Source organism: Chiloscyllium plagiosum, chromosome 3 (assembly GCF_004010195.1).
Source record: "Chiloscyllium plagiosum isolate BGI_BamShark_2017 chromosome 3, ASM401019v2, whole genome shotgun sequence".
NCBI lineage: Eukaryota > Metazoa > Chordata > Chondrichthyes > Orectolobiformes > Hemiscylliidae > Chiloscyllium > Chiloscyllium plagiosum.
In genome coordinates, this window is record NC_057712.1 from 78,484,420 (window position 1) to 78,506,786 (window position 22,367).

General features: G+C 38.1%; 2 protein-coding genes across 2 annotated transcripts in view; one reads left to right on the top strand and one right to left on the bottom strand.

Annotated features, from left to right (window-relative positions):
- Nucleotides 1-14,910, bottom strand: part of LOC122548587 — a 62,551-nt gene extending 47,641 nt beyond the window's left edge. Inside the window, exons 1-4 of the mRNA XM_043687422.1 lie at nt 14,826-14,910; nt 14,021-14,135; nt 7,367-7,438; nt 1,458-3,287 (exon numbers count right to left, since the gene is read on the bottom strand). Coding sequence (XP_043543357.1) covers nt 1,458-3,287; nt 7,367-7,438; nt 14,021-14,120 — 2,002 coding nt within the window. The 5' untranslated portion in view covers nt 14,121-14,135; nt 14,826-14,910. The remainder of the gene's footprint in view (nt 1-1,457; nt 3,288-7,366; nt 7,439-14,020; nt 14,136-14,825) is intronic.
- Nucleotides 1-22,367, top strand: part of nt5dc1 (5'-nucleotidase domain containing 1) — a 575,653-nt gene that overhangs the window by 237,475 nt on the left and 315,811 nt on the right. The gene's annotated exons all lie outside the window — the stretch shown is intronic.

The following is a 22,367-nucleotide window of genomic DNA, read 5'->3' on the forward strand; positions in this document are numbered from 1 at the left end:
GGAGTTTGTGGGTGGATGCCATGCCTCTAGGAATTTCCTGGCTGTTCTCTGTCTGGCTTGCCCTATGATAGTAGTGTTGTCTCAGTCGAATTCATGTTGCTTGTTGTCTGCGTGTGTGGCTACTAAGGATAGCTGGTCGTGTCGTTTCGTGGCTAGTTGATGTTCATGTATGCGGATTGTTAGCTGCCTTCCTGTCTTCAACCGGAAGCGGCAGGGACAGACCACTATAAACACCGGAGGAAACATCAAAGATGCGCTTCGCAGGAGGCTCTCAAGCACTGATGATGATGAAACGTTTGCAACAAAAACTTCCAGCTCGGCGAACAGAACCACAACAACGAGCACCCGAGCTACAAATCTTCGCACAAACTTTGAAACCTTACTAATTTGTGGCTCAGTGTTATTAGCTATTTTCCATAATTTATATTGAATAGAAGTAAGTAACACAGTAGCATCATAAACAATTTTATTAGTGTTTTTATATATAAAATACAAAATTTGAAATAATGAACAGTTTTGTGGCTATAAATGCAATCCACTTCTCAAGGTTGTTCTGACAGGAGAACTTTGTGTTTATACATTACCTTTATAATTTGCTATTTAAATGTTGATTTCTATTGCTCCAGTCAATGCAGTAGCATCAATGTTAACAAAAGCACCTTCCTGCCATTTAATTGTAACATAATTAAACAATAGATTTAGAATTTATCACTTTTGTAACATAACTATCAAATAGATTGTTTTTGAATAGTTCTGTGCAGCTGGCAGGAATATTTTTTATAATTTTGAATTACTTTGTGCCATTTCAATATACAACACAATGCGAGAAAATAAATTTGTCATTTGCATATTCCGGAAAATTGCCATTTAGTCATTTGGCGTTGGCCTTTGTATTTCCTGGCTGCACATTATATTTCTTTGCAAACAATTTTAGGTTTCATGTGAAGGGGCTCTGATGTTTCCCACTGCAATGAATTTAAGTTCTTCAATTAGTGATGTGGTAAGCTAATATTTGATATAGAATTTTAAAACCTTGAAGCAATAAGTTCTAACCACATCATTTGGAATAGTAAGAATTCTCAGTTCCTTTTCTCTCAGTTGAGGTGGGGATTACTGGCATTGAATCCACTTTAAAACTGTAGTACTTAAGTGACAATTACAGTGTACTTCCTATGAACTACTGTTTCACCCAAAACCTATGCCATAAAAGTAAGAGGCAGTAATGGGGCAATTTGATAACCTTTAAACTGGAGCAAACAGTGAGCAGGACTTGTACTATGTCTGACTTGATGACTCCAGTGAGAAAGCCACACTTCTTTCATTGTTAGGCCTTGCTGAAATACTTGGTGTGAGCTGCCAGCACTTAGCAGGAGAGTTGTCAGCTCATCGCTTTGGTGGGTTTGGGGAGGATGTGTTGGGGGTTGATTTTGGACGGAATGTGATTGATGTACATCAAAATGTCTGACTAATTAAAAACCCAGAGAATGAAGAATGCATATAATCGGAGGAATATAAACCATTGGACTCCTCTGAAGGTAACTGAACAGAGACCTCGTCATGTTCATATAATTGTATTATAGCACTTCCTGAAGCTTGATCAACATAACCTTCTGTATAATCATCATATGTGTACATCACAGGTTCATTATTTTTGAACAGTCCAATCCAAACATTTCCTCCTTTTACTTGTATATGGTAAGAAAATTGATAGATGCCTGGTATTTGACATGTAAATATGCCAGTCGTGGGATCATAATTGTTGTTTTGATTAGCCACTATTTTGTTGAAAGCTATTGGCTGTCTTACAGATGGAAATGACTCTAAAAGAATAGCTGTGAAAGCTGGATATGATCTCATGACATCCGGTGTTACGTAACCATTATAGCCTCCGTATTTCCCGGGATTCACAACTTCTCCTGGCCGTCCTGGTGGACCAGGGAGTCCAGGTGGGCCTGGAGGGCCGGGTGCTCCTGGTGGGCCTGGTGGCCCATACAGATTCTTTTCATTAAGACTAGAAGAAAGACCTGGTAGTCCAGGAGGACCTGGAGGTCCTGGGTCTCCTTTCTCTCCAGGGAATCCGGGTGGACCTGGAAATCCGGGTAGACCTTTTGGACCTGGGGGTCCGGCAGGTCCATTTAATCCAACTTCACCTCGGAATCCTGGTGGCCCTGGACGACCTGGAAGGCCACTGTCCCCAGGCTTCCCAGTTGGCCCGACAGGTCCGATGGCGCCTTTTTGACCAGGTGGTCCCATTTGCCCGACTGCGCCCGGTATACCAGGTTCTCCTGGAATTCCTGATTTTCCTGGGGCACCCCCAGGGCCTATTGCACCCTTTGGTCCTGGGTACCCTTGCCCTCCAGGTGGACCTGACATGCCCTTTTGTCCTGGTGCACCTGGTAGACCAGGTGCACCTCTCAAACCTTGTGGCCCAGGTGGGCCAGTTGATCCAGAAATTCCTGAGCTTCCTGGGCTGCCAGGATCACCTTTCTCCCCTTTCTCTCCACGATATCCAGCTAGACCTGGGGCACCAGGTTCCCCTTTAGGTCCCTGTGGGCCTGGCCTTCCAAAACCAGGAAGTCCAGCAGCTCCAGGCTGACCTGGTGCACCAGGAGGCCCCTTGGGTCCAGGAGAACCTGGCAACCCTGGTGTGCCATCCGCTCCAGGCTTTCCGATTCCTGATGGCCCAGGTAATCCTGGGGGGCCTCTCTGACCTGGGATTCCTGAATCTCCAGGTGGACCTGCTGTGCCTTTTTCGCCCTTTGCTCCTGGTAAACCAGCAGGACCAGGGAGTCCTGGTTTCCCATATCCTGGTTCGCCACGCATTCCTTGTGGTCCTTGTTGCCCTGGAGGACCTCTTGCCCCTGGCTGTCCTGGAATTCCAACTCCTTTTTCTCCTTTTGCACCAAGGGGACCAGGATACCCTCGTTCCCCTTTCGCTCCGGGTGCTCCTGCCGGCCCTGTAGACCCAGCAGGCCCTGGTGGGCCTGGTTTACCAGGATATGAAATTCCAGCTGACCCAGGATACCCTCTAGGTCCTGGCTGTCCTTTTGGTCCTTGCATTCCATGAGGTCCCATGCTACCTTTGGGGCCAGGTGTTCCTCTTTCTCCTGACTTTCCTGGTGCTCCCGGAGCACCAGGTTTTCCAATTCCTGGCATCCCCTGGGATCCTGGTCGTCCTGGAAGACCAGGTTGTCCTGGCTGTCCAACTCCTGACTTTCCTGGATATCCTGGTGGGCCTGGAGGGCCACGTGGCCCAGGAGGACCCTGTGGCCCACGGTGCCATCTCACTGTTAATATCAATAAAGAAAGAAGAGATCTCATTTAAATTATAATATGTGGTTAAGTGTTTGAAAGTTCCCTAATTGGAACTGCAAAACTGACATCACAGATATCCTCCTGTTAGTTTATACATTTTGAAAAATAGTTATTTTGAACAATGCTTATTGTTTGCAGAGATCTTAAAAAAAATTGAGAAATTGAGCTATACCAGTAAGTGAGCGGTCAGATGTTAGAAACACTTTTGTCAAGGAATATTGGGGAAGATGTGGGATTGAATTTGAAAAACTAAATCGCAGTTGCTGGCAAAATGGGATTTCTTCAGAATAGACTTAAGTTTGTGTCTTAAAGTTCACATGGGATGCTTTTTGCAGCTATGCAATTAAGCAAAATTAATTACATAGTAGCGTTTGTTCAAACTACTGAAGTAAACCAAATTTGTGTATTTGTTTTATTTTGCCAATAATGAATGCATCTGTGCTTTTCTTTTGTGGTTGCCAAGATTGCATCAGCCCACAAATTAAATAAATTTATACACCAAGAGAAAAGCCAATATTTTCATTCTCTTTTATGTTCTTGAAGACCATGTTTTATTACCATATATATTGATGGTAGTTTTATATTGCAAATATTTTGTTTAATGTGCTTTGGTAAATAGTTCCTTCAAGTTACATTGAGTGTACAGCCCAGTTGTTTTAAACCAATCTTTAAGCTCATTGCAAGCCTCCTCCCAACTCTCTTTATCTACCACCTCAATATTATACACCTAGTTCTTTATTTCTCATGCATTTTCCTCGCTTTTCCTTGAATATGCTCTAGTATCTGCTTCAAAAGATCAGAGGGTTTGAAGTATGAGGAAAGGCTGAATAGGCTGGGGCTATTTTCTCTGGAGCATCGAAGGCAGAGAGATGACCTTATGGACCAAATAGTGGCAAATGGGACTAGATTAATTTAGGATATCTGGTTGGCATGGACAAGTTGGACTAAAGGGTCTGTTTCCATGATATACATCTCTCTGACTATATAACCACTCCTTGTGATCACATATTTCACATTCTTACCACTTTTTGGTAAGGGGTACTTTTCTAGAATTCCTTGTTTCATTTATTAGTTACTGTCTTATATTTATAAGCTCCAACTTTGAACTCTTGCCCATATATGAAAGTTTATATATATAGACTACGTTTCCAAAATATTTCATTATTTTCGAGCTAGTATCCCTGTCTCTGAACCCAAAGCTCCATATTCAAGTGCAACTACAGAGCTAGTTGGTCTTGAAGATGCATTTTTTGACAAGAGACAGAAGGTTGATAGTAATTCTTCTAATACATTCCCAATACTTCCCAAAGGAGGAAAAATATGAAGATACAAATGGAAGTCAAAAGTTCCCTTAAAGTGCTCTATCTTGTCATCACTCCGTCTTCTTTTTGCTAGAGACAAGAACCCAGACCTGTTCAGCTTTTCTTAATAAATATATACCCTTGGTTTTGCTATCAATGTCGCATATATTTTTTCCCACTTTCTCCTGTATCTCAATATCTACTTTGTAATAAGGAAATCAAATCTGCATCATATCCAAGGTGATCTAACTGTGGTTAGACACAACTTATATGTTTTTCAGTTCTGTTGATATGGAAAATAAGCAAAATATTTTTTTTCTCTTCTTTTTAAACCACATCATGACTTTTAGTGATCTGTGTATCTGTAACCCTTGTCTTCGTACCTTGTTTAGATTTTATCAATGGGAGGTGTGATCTCCTTATACTTCTGAGGACAATGCCATTGGTTAAAGGGACACGCTTAATTTTAAAACTGTGGTATGGAATATTTTGAAAATGGTAACATTGAAGGGTGTGATGAAGTATGAAGCACTAATAGGATAATGTAAGATATGTCAAGACTAGGATAGAGGAATCTGAGAGTGTTGTAGCAGTAGAAGGAGAGGTAGCTGGATCTAAATAATTAAATTGATTTGCCGATATGTTTCATGTATTTTTATCACAGGATTGATGGGTATCATCGCACATTAGTTGTCGTCATCAATTGTTGTGTAGTTATTTTATTGTATTTTCATTTGCACACTCCTTATCTTTGCAGAATCAAATTACTGCAGTTGCTGGATTCTGTTCTGAAAACAAAAAATGCAGAAGATCACAGCTGATCAATCAGCATCCATAGTGAGAAAGCAAGCTCATGTTTCGAGTCTACATGGCTCTTCATTCTGATGAAAACTTGTCTAGACTTGTAACAATAGCTTGCTTTCTCTCTATGGATGCCCCCTTATATCTTTGCTTTGATTTGCTGCTTTGAATTGTCAATAAAGAGTTTACAAAAATGTGTTGCTACGTGATATGCAAAATATTATTGGGTACTTAACTATGGTGATTGAATAAATCAAATGGTAGTTTTGTTAATTAATGCAGGCGTTTTAGTGATACCATTAAGTTTGTACCCTGCAGATGAACAAATTGATATGGAAACTGAATCTATGTTTTTTTTATTAACTGAAATGGTTAATTCTTTCCTTTTCAGAAGCAATGATACAGAGAGTAATTGTTGAAAAAGATTGCAGATTGTAATGACTGGTTTTGGGGCCACTAGGATTGATGCTATTGAGAGGGTGGTTGTGAACATTGGCAGCAGGAGTCATAGCATTTAAGAATATGGTAGTCCAACATGGTTGTTATGGGAATGCTATTTTGAGGTATCAAAATCTGATAGTTGCATGGGGTGACTTTCAAAGTATGGTTGTACCAAAGGGTTACAGACAGTTCAGAATGCAGAAGCATTGGAGAGGGATCTTGCAGGCTTTGGAAAGGGTTAAAATATGAGTTAAGATTTCACTTGTATTCTCTTGATTACAAAAGATTGAGGTTTTCACGATAATTAAATGTGAGGATCGATAGAAATTATGTCCTTTTGTTAGGAGTTCATGGGAGGGTCAAGCATGCTCCAGAATGAGAGGCCATATCTTAAAATTATGACTAACTTCTTCAGGGTTGATGTCAGGACCTAATTCTTCTCATGATAGAAATTGGATATCTGGAATTCTAGCCCAATAACCCCAGAGAAAAGTCTCTCACTCCTTCAAGAGGAAAGCCATTGAGGTTATGCCAATGGACAGCTCAGAACCTGAAATTGATAGATTTCTGCTACATCAGGATGATTAAGGATACAGAATCAAGGAATTAACAAATGGTTTGCACATGATTGGCCTACTCCTGTTCCGATGGGGTAGCAGGAAGGGTAGCAAGTTACTGTTTGCAAAAGTTCTATTTGAGGCTGGTCATGGTGAGGAAGATTTTGTTTACATATTTAACAAATCTAGATATGTTTACTCAACTTTCTTCCTGCTTCCTTCTTGCATTTTCTTCATTCTCTGACATGACTGGACTTCTTTGCAATCAAGAATTGATATAATTTTAATGTTTGTCAGACCTGACAACTTTTTAGCAGGAGATGTATAGGTCTTAGAATGGGTCAGGTTGTGGTGGGAAAAGATTTCATAACAATAGTTGTTGAACAGTTGTGAATCTAATGCTAGTTGAACTCTGATGGATATCCTCCTGCACAAATATCACATTCCCAACTATCTTTAGGATTCTGTTTCAAATTGTTCAAATGCTTTCAGCACTTTTCAAATCAGCACTGGCTAGGCAACTGTTGGAGTTGGGACCTGTCATGTGTCATGGATATGATTTCAAAGTAGTTGGAGTATATTTAGTAAAAGGAGAGGTGAAAATGGCAGTTACGGGCCTATGGAGTTAAGGATATATTTCCAGCAGGAAAAATTGGCCAAGGTAAAGGAAGAAGAGCTGGCTCTTTGGAAGTCTTAAAGTGGTTTATGGTACCATAAACATAACCAAGCAACACACATTCTGAAAAACAGGTATGGATGACTCATTGAGAGTTAAGTAAATAGCTCAGTTTAATTATGACAGGCATAATAAAAGTAGAAAATCATGATGGAAGGTTCTTGCCTCTTAAACATGTGTAGATATACCAGATTTGTTGGCCTCCTACAGTATATCTCTGATAATGTAAATTAATGGTTTCTAAAATTCTCTTTGTAAAACGATCCATTTCTCACCTGTTGGAGAAGAGTTAATAGACACTCGATTTTCTTCTGAACTGTCTGAATCTCCATCACTGTATCGATAACCTGTTTTGGAAAAGTCAAGGAACACTGTGGACCTTTTTGAATCTTTCATTTGTTACTTTGGGTTCATGTACAAGCAGAAAAATAAAATCTGAGAATGGTGGTTGCCACAGAGTTTTTTTGGAGGGGGATTCTATGCAATAGCTGTCAGATGCGGTTGTTTTCAATCACATTATAAACAAATAGTGCAGTAACGTATGAAAGTAAGTGCTAAGTTACCTTGGTTGTACACACAATACATGTAACTTTAAAAGCTCATAATGTATAAAGTGTAATTAAAAGTTAGGTGTTTGTTCAAGCTTAAATTTAAGTTTTGTTGAAGGATAAAAAGGGAAACGGATGAAACACAGAATTTGGGAAATAAAATGACAGCTAACATGCTTTTATACAATGTTCACATCCAGGCTTCTCAATGCTGACTGTAGTGTTTACTTTCTTCCTCAAGGTTCCTCCTAAGAAATTTCTTTGAAAAACTTCTCTCATAGAAAATGTTATTATAAGCATATCATTCTTTCAAAAATTAGGTAATGCGTTGAAGGTTTCATTATAATCATTCCTTTGTTATTAAAAATATTTTGATCAAGCTGTACATGAATAAAAAGTAAACAGAAAATTCAAAAAAACCCCACCCGTGTTTTTGATGGCTATTCTCAAAACAGGAGACTTGAACCTTTGAGCACGATTATTAAGAAAGACCCAAAATGGGCTGCCATGTCGCAACTGATTTTTGGTATATATGCACTCAGAATCATTTTAAACAAATTTATACTCATTTGCAAAAGACAGAAACCCAATTTATTTCATAAAACAAGGCAGTGGTTGAACATTCTGTTTTCAAATGTTTTTGGCACCGGCCCTGTAGAAATATTTGTCAGTTGTCTGAAATCCTTTGGTGCTAATGAAGTGATGGTCTAAATATATTTGGAGGCTTTTAAATGTTTTCACTATAACTAAATTCATGCTTTATGTTGAATTTAGTGTAGAAAGTCAAATATCTTGATTACTGACATTACTACCTTAACTTAATATTGCACTCGACTGTCTGCTGAGACTGTGTTCTAACCCACACCCTTCTGACTCAGGCAAGATTACTGTTTGTTAAACCTTACCAGCACAGTATTGCAATGCCTTAAATAATAATGATAATGCAAAGAATGATTTCCTATTTCTGTTTGTACACTCTTTGCGCCATTATGTTTGTCAGCAGGATTAGTGAAATGAATGGAATATTTCGACCAGTGTTAAAGTGGTTATATCTTCCAGACAGAATGTTCTAACTGTGTTCTACTTCTGAATTTAATTATTTTTGTTTCTGCTGGTACATAAAACCAATAGAATATTCTTAACTACAGTTTTGCAGCCATACACGAGTTGCACTTGAAAGGAACGTTAAGTGCAGTGTTACATTTTATACTAACAACAAATATTTGCCATAAATCGAAAATAGTTTTAAAGTAGATTTTAAATATTTTGCATTATATTTCAGTATGTTTATTTTTCTTTATTTGTGCCCATTAATTTAACTTGCAGACATTTGAATATAAAAGCGACTAGGGGCCTGGGTGAAAGAATACATTTTATTATCCAAGCAGGAACTAAGGTTGATGAAAACTTACGAGGTAGTGATTAGTAATGTCAACCAGTTAGAAGATGAAATTTAAATTAGGAAGGTCCTTAAAAATATGGGTTGCTTAAGCTATGGAACCATAGTTATGTTTCTTATTTCAAATGCACTATATCTGTTTACTTTGTATAAAATTACAATCAACAGAATTTTCCATTTGTCTCCTCCTCCTTCAGTGGAAGTTTGGTACATATTGGTTTGTAAATTCCCGATTTGTTCAGCTCTAACTTATTGCTGCTTATGATTTTTAAAGCTTTTGAATCCATGAAGTATAAGTGACATGAACTTTTGGGTTGTTAGCAACTTTGTGAAATATAACTAGTTAAACCTTCACAATAACCATATCTACACTATTTAGTGTTGGCGCATTAATATGAAATTTTCTACTTCACTTGATATTTTTCTTGCATTGCTTTCTGTTTCTCATTCAGTTTCCTTTGTTGCTTGAAGTGAAAATCTAGATCAGCTGCTTTTTTTCACTATCTCCTAGTAAGTGCACAAATGTCTCAGGTAATCTTTTCCCCTTTTAGGTATCCTACTACTTTTCTGCGCCTTCCCTTTAATGGCATGAGAGGCATCACAGACTTGCTAAGAATGCAAGTGAAATTGTTTACTGCTACAGGTTACTGCTGTACTTGAACTGGATGCTGCTCTTTACTGTAAATATTACATATAACTGATCGTGTTGTAAATAGAGGATACCCAAGCAATAATTATTTCAAAAAAAAAAAATTTTTAGTTAGATTCCTGCATCTGTGGTAACCAGAACTGCATACAGTAATCCATCTATAGTTTGCCATGCTAACTGAAATATATTCTATTATTACAGAATGTTACAGTGGGGCACTTGGGAAATCTGAAAGCAATAAGTCAGAATCAACAAGTTTTTTTTTATGAAGGGAGGTAGTATTTTGTTAATTTATTTGCATTCTTTAAGGAATTAATAAACTGTGGAGAAAGTAGAACCTGTTGGTGTTCAACACTTATATTTCTGGAAGGCACTTGACAAGGTGCCAAATCAAAACTTGATATGCAAAATAAGAGCTTGTAGCATTAGAGGCAACATCTTAGCATGGATAGAGGACTGGCTAGCTAACAGCAAACAGAATTGACATAAAGGTGTAATTTTCGGGTTGACGATATGACGAGCAGGGTACCAGTTAGCTCAATACATATCAATGATTTTGATTAAGGGACTGAGTGTATGGCTGCTCAATTTGCTAATGACATAAAGATAGCAAGATAAGTTGTGAAGAGGACATGATGCAGAAAAAGGAAATAAATAGTATTCGTGAGTAAGGGGGAAAACTGGCAAATAAAGTCTGCATTCAAATGTTAACTTATCCCAATTTGACAGCAAGAAAAGTAGAAACATTATTTAAATGGAGAAAACTTGAAGAATTTAGAAATACAGATGGATCTGGATGACTTGTATCTGAACCACTATATTGGTTCAGCAAGTGATTAGTGAGGCAAATAGAATATTGTCATTTCTTGCAAGGAGATAGAAAGGAAAAGTAGTGATGTGTTTTTTTTTCTGCTGTATATTTTGTTGGAATGGCCACATCAGAAGTACTGTGGAAAGTTTTGATCTCCTTAAATTTTTTATAAAAGAAAAGGGCTGTAAATCCTTTAGAAGTAGTTCAAAGAAAGTTCACTCATCTGGTGCCTGGGATAAGGGAGTTATCGTGAAAGGCTGGATTGACTGAGTCTGTATTCGTGGAGTTTGGAAGAATAAGAGGTGATCTTATCAAAACACACAAAGTCCTGAGGGGACTTGACGGAGTGGGTGTGAAGGGATATTTTCCTTATGGGAGAGACTAGACCTAAAGAACGCAATTTGAAAATAAGAGGTCACTCATTTAGGACAGAGATTAGAAAATTAATTTCTTTGAAGATTGAAAATCTTTGAAATTCTCTGGGAAAGAGAATGATGGAGGCAGAGTCATTGAATATTTTTAAGGAAGAGCTGATTGATTCTTGACTAACAATGGAGTGAACAGGTATTGGGGCAGGCAGGAGAGTGGAAGTGAGGTCACAATCAGATGAGCCATGATTTTATTGAATGGAGCTCGTGTGATGGAGCCAATAACCCCTTTTTTGCTCCTGATTGAAATATTTGTATGTTCATAAAAGTAATAATATGTCATTGTCAACAACACAGTTCACAACCTCTCACTGTGTATCTTGCTTATATTGTGTGTGCAAAAATTAATTTTGAAACAATTTTAGGTGCAGAATTTAATTCTAAGTAGAAATTAACTGCTGAAAGGTTTCAGTTTCAGTGTCAGTGAAATATCCTCATCCTTTAGCATCAGTTCTCTGCAAACAGCTGTTGCTTATTACTATAATTTTGCCCCTAGTGATCTAGTGTATCTAATAAGAGTTTCGTGAAAGGAATGTACATTATCTTTAGTGTATTATCTTTAGTGTTCTCTACAATTAAAAAAGATTTCTCCTCACTGAAACCTACAGTGGTCTGTATCTTCAGCTAAATCTTGATGGCATTAAAATAATTTGTAGTTTAAAGTTGAACAATATGTCTGATCCTATTTCCTTAAAATATTAGGCTTAATTTGTGCAAAAGGTGGATTGAGCTTTCAATATTTTATTGTCACACATAAAGGTAGACAAGTTCCACATTATTTTCTCTTCCCATTTTTTTTGATGTTTTAGTAATTCTTCGTAAATTTTGGGTAACTCACTGCAGGCAAATCTGAAAACTCCTGACCACTGTGCAGCAGAACCATGATCTCATTAGAGAATTTAAATGATTTAGTGGTCATTAATAGAATATCAGATCATTAGACATTTTTTTTCTAAATGGATAAATAATTGTATTCCAAATGTCACAGTATAATAGGAATTCTGTGCTGCAGTTGTACAGAGTCATTTGAGGATTAAAATAATTATTTTAGTTTTGAATTGTCAAGGATGTGCAGCTTAGATTACAGCATAATATTGTTACATCTAGATTTCAATTCTTAAACTTATTTACAATCATAGTTCACATGGGACAACAATTTTGATCCAACAGTTGCTCAGTGCTTTGCTTACATTGTTTAAAGAGTTATTAAGCTCTTGCTATATTCAATTGTATCCCTTGAACAAATGTAGCTATTAATTGGTGTTGTAAATACATTTTGAGATGTTTTCACAATCTATTTTGATTAAAATTCAATTTTTAAACTGCCTACTTTGCTGTGCATATTATGTTAAAACTTGGTCATTTAGGCAGTAGAACGAGTTTTCCATGGACCATATATCACAACAGCTACTTGCAATTATACGAAATGTTTAACACGATTGAAACAAAGTACTTTACAGAAGAGTTAACAAATAAATTTTGACACCAGCCTCAACGGGGAGATCAGGAAAAAAGAATGAACGTGTCAATCAAAAATGTTGATTTTAAAGGCAGTCAGAAAAGAGGTAGAGACGAAGAAAGTCCAGAAAGTAAGACAAATCCAGAGCACAAGACCAGGGTAGTTGAAGACATGTGCACTGATGAAATGATGAAACTGGTAATGCTCAAGAGACAAGGCTTAAATGAATGGAAATCTGTTTGAGGTTTATAGAACTGGCTGCAGAGATGGAGTGGGGTGAAGCCAAGGAGTGATTTGTGAAAAAACGGTGAGATTTTAAAATTGAAGTATTGTGCACTGGGATGCCAATTAGCTCAGTTGGCTAAATGGCTAGCATATGAATCAGATGATAAGGTTTTGATCCCATTCTGACTGAGGTAGTTTGAGGCTGCATCTTTGCATCTCTCCAAAATAAAATCTCAGCATAAACCATAATTTGGCAACCATCAAATATTGAAGACCTTACACAGTTTAACCTTCTCAAATCTGAGCTCTTTTCATAACTATTTTGAATTTTTTTAAAAATCCAAAAACTCTAGAGTATTTATTTTACCTCCCATTTCCACTATAACAGTAGTCAGATGATCCCCACGATAGCCACATACCCTTTTTCCTCCTTTCCATTTCTGGCACTAGCAGTATGGAAGTCACTGTTGCAGGCTTTTACAAATGATTATCACTGTACTTAAAGTTGACAGTGATATTAAATTTTTTTTTAATGGTTATAATTCATTTGAATCTTGTCCTTTTCAGCTTGTGATCCAGCAGACATATCTTGAGCAAAAATGAACAGCATTAAACATATGCTTTTTTCATCACCCATAACTACCATTACATTCATTGGTGGGGACTGTTTTGGAGAAATAACTGGAGATAATCTATGGTTTCTAACATTTAAGTAAGCCGTGATGGTGATAATGCATGTGGAATAAATAATATTCTGTGACTTGGATGAGGAGTGCACATTGATTTATAATGCTTAAGTTGTATAGTTCTTAAAATTGTTTTTCTCATAAGAATCCTAATTCCTAATCATAATACTGCATAGTATGAAGTTGTGATAGCCAAATATTTAATTTTGTCGACACTCAGCGATGATTTCAGTTAGCTAACACTAATTATTGATGGAGTCAATGCACTAACATGTTGTGCCAGGTAATGGTTGGCGACAAGTTTGTACAGGAGTGTCTTAGTCTCACCTTGGTTGTCGAAGGAGTTTGTGAAGGATTCCCCTTTGGGAGGGACAGGGAGTTTGTGAAGGATTCCCCTTTGGGAGGGACAGAAAATTGAAGTGTACATCAACCTGTGCACAATTTTGCATTCCAAAGTGTCTAGAAAAATTAAATGATAGCGACGTGGATTGCCTGCTTTAAGAGAGTGTTGTATCATGTGGGTATTTTATGTGGAGAATATTGGATAAACAAGGTGCTGTGGGAGGAATGTGAATATTAAAATTGCTTGTCTGAGATTTAGCTCAGACTAAAATGAAACCAGCAACAAATATTTGAAGTCCGTAGCGAGCTGCCCCCATCTTTTCTGTCAACTTGGATCACCACATTTGTTGTAACTCACGGGGATCACCCCATGGACACTTACCAGCTGGATGCTGTGCATGATGATGTCTATAATATCCAAGTCCGTTGGCCAAGGTAACAGACAATAGCAACAGAAGCGCCGCAGTTTCTCTTACAGCCATGTTTTAACTTCAACTCTGTAAAATTGTGACAGAATTTGTTCTGAACAAAGATAGAAATGTCATCTATTATAATTATATAACATTTGGTGGCACGGTAGCTCAGAGGTTAGCACTGCTGCCTCAAAGCACCAGGGATCTGCGTTTGGTTCCAGCCATGTCTGTGTGGAATTTGCACATTCTCCCTCTGTCTGCGTGAGTTTCCTCTGGGTGTTCCGGTTTCCTCCCACAGTCCAAAGATGTGCAGGTTAGGTGAATTGACCAAGCTGAATTGCCCGTAGTGTTCGGGGATGTGTAGGTTCGGTGCAGTAATCATGGGAAATCTAGGGTAGAGGATTGGGTCTGGGTGGGATACTTTTCGGAGGGTTGCTGTGGACTTGTTGGGCCAAATGGCCTGTTTCCACACAGTTGGGATTCTATGATCTACTGTGCCACTGAGATTCAAAGGTTAAAAGTAAAGGCAAAATGTAAACTGTCAGCAACGATAATTAAGAAATAGATTATTAATCTTAAAATTTGGAAGAATAAGCTCATTTAGTTTTTAAGTCTGATTTAATTCTTCACACTACAAAAATCATAAAAGCAGATCAATATTGCTGCAATAGTAAGGATGCTATGATATATAGTTTGTAAAGTACTTCGCAAGCAAAATGACAATTAATGTTTGCCGCCTTGTTAATCTTAATTCAAAGTGAAATTCAAACGTACCAACATATTTTATGTCCAGAATCTTCGTTCACTGTATTCTCCCAATAATTTATCCTCTGAAATAGTGGGGTACCTGATGAAGAAGTGTTTTCAAAAACAATACATGTTGCTATTTATATATGAGAAAGCTTACTCATACTACAGTGAAGTTGATAGCTCCTCCTTTCAAATGCAAGTACCAATTATGCTGTTTCATTTGTCACATTGACAAGTTGTATCAGGTCAGTGGTTTCTTCTGGTTTGAGTTGCCTTTCCTTCTTTGGCTTTGCTCTGCAGTTGCAGGCATTTTCAAATTCAAATGTTGAACAGATTTCTGAATTGGGTTTCAAAGATGATTTGTTTGTGGAATTAGAAATCTGACATAAGCAACAGTGAGCAGTATTCTATATCCATGTTACTTGACTTCATTTTATATAATTGTGGTTCCAAAATCTATAAGCTACATCTACTTTTACACCAGATAATCATATTGGGTGTCAGTTTTCTCAGACTGTAAAATTTGCAGCGGTGACCGTAATTCACAAAACGATCTAAAAGAACAAGGCGAAGAAACTTGAATGAAATGCTGTGAATGTGTTTGTATTTTTCTTTTTGTTTAAGTGTGTCATAAAGTGTAGAACAATACTGGATGATTTGTGTAAACATCAACATACATATAACATAAATTTTGCAAAGATTCACAGATAATTTCCTTCAGTGACATTTAAAATAATGTATGACTGGTGTTAGTAATTCTTATATAACAATGAAATAACACAACTTGGTTACAGTTAGAATAATAAATTTGTTCAGATAAAAAATAAGTTGAATTTTGCTCTAGGTTTTAATATTGTTACCATCGTTGTCTCATCTATATTGTGGACAAAGTAAAAAAATCACAAAACACCAGGTTATCGTCCAACAGGTTTACTCAGAAGCTTTTGGAACACTACTGCTTCACCCAGTGGTTGTATCCTGTTGGATATATAACCTGATGCTTTGTGATTTTTAACTTTGTCCACCCCAGTCCAACACTGTCTCCTCCAAATCATTACTATTATCTGTAATGTGATTATCTTCTGACTATTTTGACATTTCTTTTTTGACATTTTAATGAACCTATATTGTGTTGATGTTAGTGAATTTATCATATCAAGTATTACAATTAGAAGATTAAAGCAGTTTAATCTACAGTGCATTATCGATCTTTACCAGTAGAGTACCTCAGATCCAACAACCTCAGGACCTCGTCTTGCTTGATTGCTCATGTTGCTGAATTTTTGGATATCTTGAAACTACTAAAGCCTAATATAAAAAACACCCTCAAACAAATTTAGGTTAACCTGAAAGTGGATGATTCTATCCAATTCTTCCTCTAAGCCAGGACCCTACTTTGTATGAAGCATCAAAATGTAGGTGAAGGAACAGTCCTGACTGCTCACTCCAGGCACTTCTGCAGATGTCGTAGGAACTGTGCGGTTGTGATTATGTGTTTCCCTTTGCCCCAGCAGCATGTACTCACCCAAATGTGCCTGGTTAGAAAAACCAAAGGGAAAGCCTCAGGGAGAGTGATTCTGCTCCACAGTAGAAATAAAAAGTGAAAGCTCGCTTTTTTGATGAGAGAGCTCGTCTGAACACAAGAGAAGTGAAGGAAGAAATCTGGAAATAAACTGAGCAGAAGGATAATCAATAATACAGACATTGATCTGAAAACTCGACCAGCACTCCATTTCAAACGTGTCTGATTTATGGAAAATTTCATTTTTAGGCACCCAGCTTTGAGGAACTGTACTTTTACATCAAGTTCTGCAATTTGAACAGAAGAAAGCCACAAGGAAAATTGAACTACTTAACAATTAAAATTTATGGTAAACAATAATGTTAAAAGTTACTGCTGACAGAGATAGTTGGTATGTCGATGTCAAAATTCTGGTTCAACCTGAGAAAGTGACCAAAAGAAACAAGATCAAAAATGGAGTATGTTCTGTTATTTAATCTGATGGTAACTTGAACCTAAAGGGACGAATTGATTTAATCTTAAATATCTTCATTTTAATTTTAAGATTATATATCCATGTTCTGGTTGAACCCACCAGAAGAAGTAGTTATTCTATTTTAGTTAATCCTGCTATCATTTTTATCATCATCACCTGCAGTCCTCTAAATATGGGAGAATACAAGGCAAGTTTATAAAATCTGTACTGATGGAACCCTTTCAGTCATGTTATAATCCTGGTGAATTTTTGCAATCCTCATTCAAGGCCAGTATACCTGTTCTGAGAGGAAGTAATAGAACCTGAATACAGCTTTGCACTGGGATTTGTCTAAGGCTATATATAATTGAAACATGCATTCTGAAATGAGGGTCAGCATTGCATCAATATTTTTGTAGTTGGACACTCGGTTTCGGTCTTCCCACAATCCCAAATCCTTCTGATCCTCCCCAGCCCTCAATATTACAACTTGAAATGAAAAATATTTGCTTTTGTTTTCCATGGATCATAAATAGATGACTGTGTTCTTCCCCGCATTGCACACCATCTGTCAGTATTTTCCTAACCTCACTGGCAATGGACCAGACTGTTTGCAAACTCATTATTACATCTGACCTCTGAGATGAGCTTCTACCCACATGTTTGCACCATCACTACAAATGCCTGTTTCCTAGCCCTGCCCTGAGTAACATCACCAGGCACTGCCTCATCTCAACTAATCTCTTGCTGAAACTTTTGTTGAAGCCTTTGCTACCTCCAGGCTTAACTATTCCAATGCACTCATGACTGGAGTCCCACATTCTGGCCTCTGTAAACTTAAGGTCAACCGAGACATCTGCTAACTGTATCCTGTTATTGCTGTCCTTTCATTTCCAAGAGATGATGGACACTCAGTAAACAGTCTATTCAGGATCTTTCATCTGGTGAGATAGCTGGAGCGATATGAAAGTGGAAGTCAAAACCTTTATTTTAAGGATGTTTACAATTGTGATGTGAAGGCTCTTGAAATTGATTGTCACACCTGAATCAGTAGCTGGTGCAAGGGAAATGGCAGCACCTCCTGTTAGCTGTCATGCAACAACACAACACAGTGAGCCGTGGCTACCTCAGTTTGGCAATAAGTGTCATTTATCCTTTTTCCTGATTTTATACCTTTCCCCTTTGTTCAGATGCTTCCCTACTTCATTTGTGATAGTTCTGAAACTTCTGGCATTTTCTCAATTTCCAGCTTTCTGGTCCCGGCTGCCTTCTCTTCATGGATGATGCTGCCTTTTCCACCAGGCTGCCTGTTGCCTCAACTGAAAACTTCCCACCATGATTCACAAAGCCCTTGACCATACCTGAGCCATCTCTCTCACTTCTGCCCTCACTCATTCTTACCTTTTCCAGAGCACGATAGGGCTTCCCTTGCCTTCTCCTCCAGCACAGTGCTACTGCTAAAGATACCTTCCCCTCCCCTCCACCACATTCCAAAGGGATCATTCCTTCCATGGAATTCTAGTCCTCTCTTCCCTCACTCCTAACTCTTCCACATTCCCCCATGGCAGCTTCCCATGCAATCGCAGAAGGTGTAACATTCACCTCCTCCCTCGTCATCATCCAACCCCCCAAACACAGCTTCCACATGAAGCAGCATATCACTTGGTCTTCTAACAACCTATTTTTATTCGCTGCTCACAGTGCAATCTCCTTTACATTGGCAAGATCAAATGTAGACGGGTGACCACTTTGTAGAACAATGATCCTGACCTTCCAGTAACTTGCCATTAAAATAAGCTACCTTGTGCTGCCATTAACATTGCCATCCTTTCCCTGCTTTATTGTTCTTATGCAGTCCATCTTCTCGATCTTGTAAACTGCTACCAGTGTTTGTCAGTGGTGTTGAAGTTGGTAGCTGAGTTGTTGGTCAAAGAGGATGCTTTGGCCAGAATGGTGATGAACTTAATGAGAGTTGTTGGAGTTGCACTCATCCAAGCAAGTGAAGAGTATTCAGTCATGTTCCTGACCCATGCCTTGTGTATGATGGACAGACTTTGGAAAGTCAGGAGGTGAGATAGTCACCTGAATTCCTAACCTCTGACCAGCTCTTGTTGCCACAGTATTAATACAGCTTATTCAATTCAGTTTCTGGGCAGTAGTAACCTTGGGATGTCAATAGTAGGAGATTCAGTAATGATTATGCCATCAAGGGTGTCGTTTAGAGTCTCTCTTGTTGGACATGTTGCACATATGTGGCTCGGATATCGCTTGGCACTTTTCAGTCCAAGCCTGGATATTATCCAGGTATTGTTGCTTATGGACACAGACTGTTTGAATGTCTGAGGAGTCACGAATGATGTTGACATTGAGCAATTAATCAGCAAATATCCTTACTTCTGACATTAGATGGAGGGAATGTTTTTGATCAAATAGCTGAGGGTGATTATGTCTCGGACACTCTCCTGAGAAACTCCTGCATTGATGTCTGAGGACAGAGGTGATTAACCTCCAATAGCCATAACTATCTTCCTTTCTGCTACGTATGATCCTCAACCAGTGTAGGGCTTTCACCCAGTTCCCAATGGATATAGTATTTTTTCTTTGCGAATTTTGAGAAGATTTGTAGCCTCTGGATGTAGCACTGGTGTCATGGACCGTTTTTTATTTGTGTTTAGGTTTTCTTGTATTGGTGACATCCACAGGAAATTATGCCATCACAGGAAATGATGTCACCAACCCAAGGAAACCTAAACACATAAATAGAAAGCGGGCCATACCACTAGTGCTTCATCTCAAAGCTCACTGATGATGTTACCTAGTAGGGTGATGAAAAGTCTGAAAACGAGCCTTTCAGCTCAGCGAGCCAAACCTACGTCCAGTAGTTTTTTTTCTAGTGCTGCACTTGGTCAAATGCAATCTTGATGTCATGGGCATTTGCTTTAAACTCACCTTTGGAATTTAATACTTTTGTCCAAGTTTGGACTAAGGCAGTAGTGAGATCAGAAGCTGAGTCTCAGTTTTGGAACTCAAATTGAGCTTCAGCAAGAAGCTTATTCTTTTGCAAGTGGGAGGAGACCCCATGAGTTTTGAAGAGATGTGTACAGGCAGTCTGCCATTGCCTCGAAGAAGTTGTGTTTAGGGTCATGGTTTTCATGTGTGGAGAAGTATGTGCTAGTTATTTTGAACAAAACTTGTTAGCCGATGTCGTGTATGAGTATGTGTGGTTTCTAGGAAATTAATGCCTTCCTTCTGTGTTGTGGCTTTAAGATTTATGAAGGATCAATGTTTATTGAGGATAATGATTTTACTAATTCTTCTTGTTTGTTTATCCAAATGCCCCATGTGTCAGTACAAACATGGAAGGTACTGTTACTTTATTACTGTACCTAATAAATTAATTAGTGTTTATGAAAAATTAGACCCTGAAAATCAAAAAGGAATCCTTGAGAAAATCTCAAGTTGAGTGCTTGAAAAAATTCTTGACCATCCTCAAATGTAATCATTCAGCTATCAGTGACCAGGCTTTCGTCTTCCAATGCCTTAAGGTCTGGAATTCTCTACTGAAACCTCCCCACCTTCGATTTCGTCCTTTAAGGTGCTCCCTAAAACCTCTAACCAAATATTTAGTCATTCACCCTGTTATAAGACATAAGAATCAAAGTAAGCCATTCAGCCCAAAGAATTTGTTCTGCCAAAAATGAAATCACAACTGATTTGATAATCCTCAACTACTTTCGGTTTATTTCCCATAACCCTTACTTCCTGTACTGATTAAAATGTATCTCAGAAATATAGTTAATGACACAACCCTCAGCAGCAAAAGGTTCCACTCTGAGAAAAATTATCTCATCTATGTTGAAACTGGTTGGCCACTTACTCTGAGATTCTGCCCTCTGATCCTAAACTCTACAACAAGGGAAGACAACCTTTCTTCACCTACCCTTTCAACTTTTCTAAACATCTTACATGTTTGGATTGGGTTGCCTCTCATTCTTATAAACTCAAATGAGTGCAGGCCCTATCTACTCAAGCCCTCCTCATAAGACAGGCCCTTCACACTCAGGATCAACCAATGAATTTTCTCTGCATTGACTCCAGTGCCAATATATCTTTCCTAAGATAGGAAGAGAAAACCAATTCACAGTATTTCAGCTACAGTCTTATATAGTTGTCCCTTGTGTTTCTCTTTATGTGGCACATTGTCAAATGTTGCTTTAATGTGGAGGGGCTCTGCATAAAATACAGTCCATAGTGTGGAAATGTCCAAGTGTACAGATAGCCAAGGCATGGATGAGGATTTCAGCAGCAAAGTAAAAGATTTACTGTGGATAATTCTATTTACAATATAGTCAACAGTGATTGAGCAGATCAACAGCTGCAGAAGATTGATAACTAATGACTGATCTAAGTCACAAGTTTGCACATTTGAAAATGCAATTATAAATTACATGGCAAGAAACACATGTGAGAATGCGGTGTTGGAATGGAATCAGGACTTGTGGGTGTTGAGGGATGATCATGGAATATTTTAATATGGTTCATCTCACAGCATGAAGATACAAATGTTCAGTTGTTGTTCTTTGGGAATGGGTGGATATAATGTCAAAGAACCTTAGCTAGAATGTTCCGACAATGCAGGGGCGAACAGTGGATATCTTGATAAAACCCGGGGAATAAATTTCTAGGTTTGGTGTAGGAGTGATAGTGAGAGGAAACATTTGGGAATAAATATTTTAGAAGATAGTCTGGCACCTTGTAACCAGTGGGATAAAAGATGTATGAGAAAGTGAAAGGTATCATAGGAATAGAGAGAGAGAGAGAGAGAGAGACCAAAGTATATTTGATGATATGGAACTGGTTGTTGCCATGCTGTCTCAAACGGGACCACTGATGCGAAGTTTAGTCAGATAGTCAGGTATGAATAAGTCAATTCTTGAAAGCAGCATTTTCAACACCTGGAAACTGGGTGGGAATAGATCTTGGTCTAGACTGAAAGGTATACTCAGACATGTGTAATGATATTCTGATAGTTTGTAAAAATATTTGTCAAGTTAATCAAAGTAATTTATAATAGAAACATCCTTAATAAACTTTTTTATTTAAATTCTGAGTTTCGGGAAGACCACAGTTTTTTTATTAAGTCACTGAGACTATGTGGCTCAATCGTTTTGAGCCTCTGCCATTCTTCACATCATCCTCCCACACTGGTGTTAAGGAAAGAATTCCAGGACACTGCCAACTTTGAATTTAATCCTGAATAATGGTAGAAATATTTATCTGTGACATACAGGATAAATAAGTAACATCCAAAAACAGAGCCAAAGACACAATGATGAAGTTTTTTTTAATATATGAGAAGAAGCATAATGTAACAGGAGGAGACTGGTACCTGAAATAAATCTTAAGATGTTTTCTTATAAAAGAAAAAAAAGAAGCGGATTTTGGGGTAGCCTGAAGTAGTACCTTGTAACCAATGGGATTTCCTTGGGGATCTTGTAGGGTTGGCTTGCAGTGGAGAACTGGAAGATCTGGCAGCCGTTGTGTTGGAACAGGGTAAGCGCCAATATGGAACAGAGTCCAAGGCTTGCTC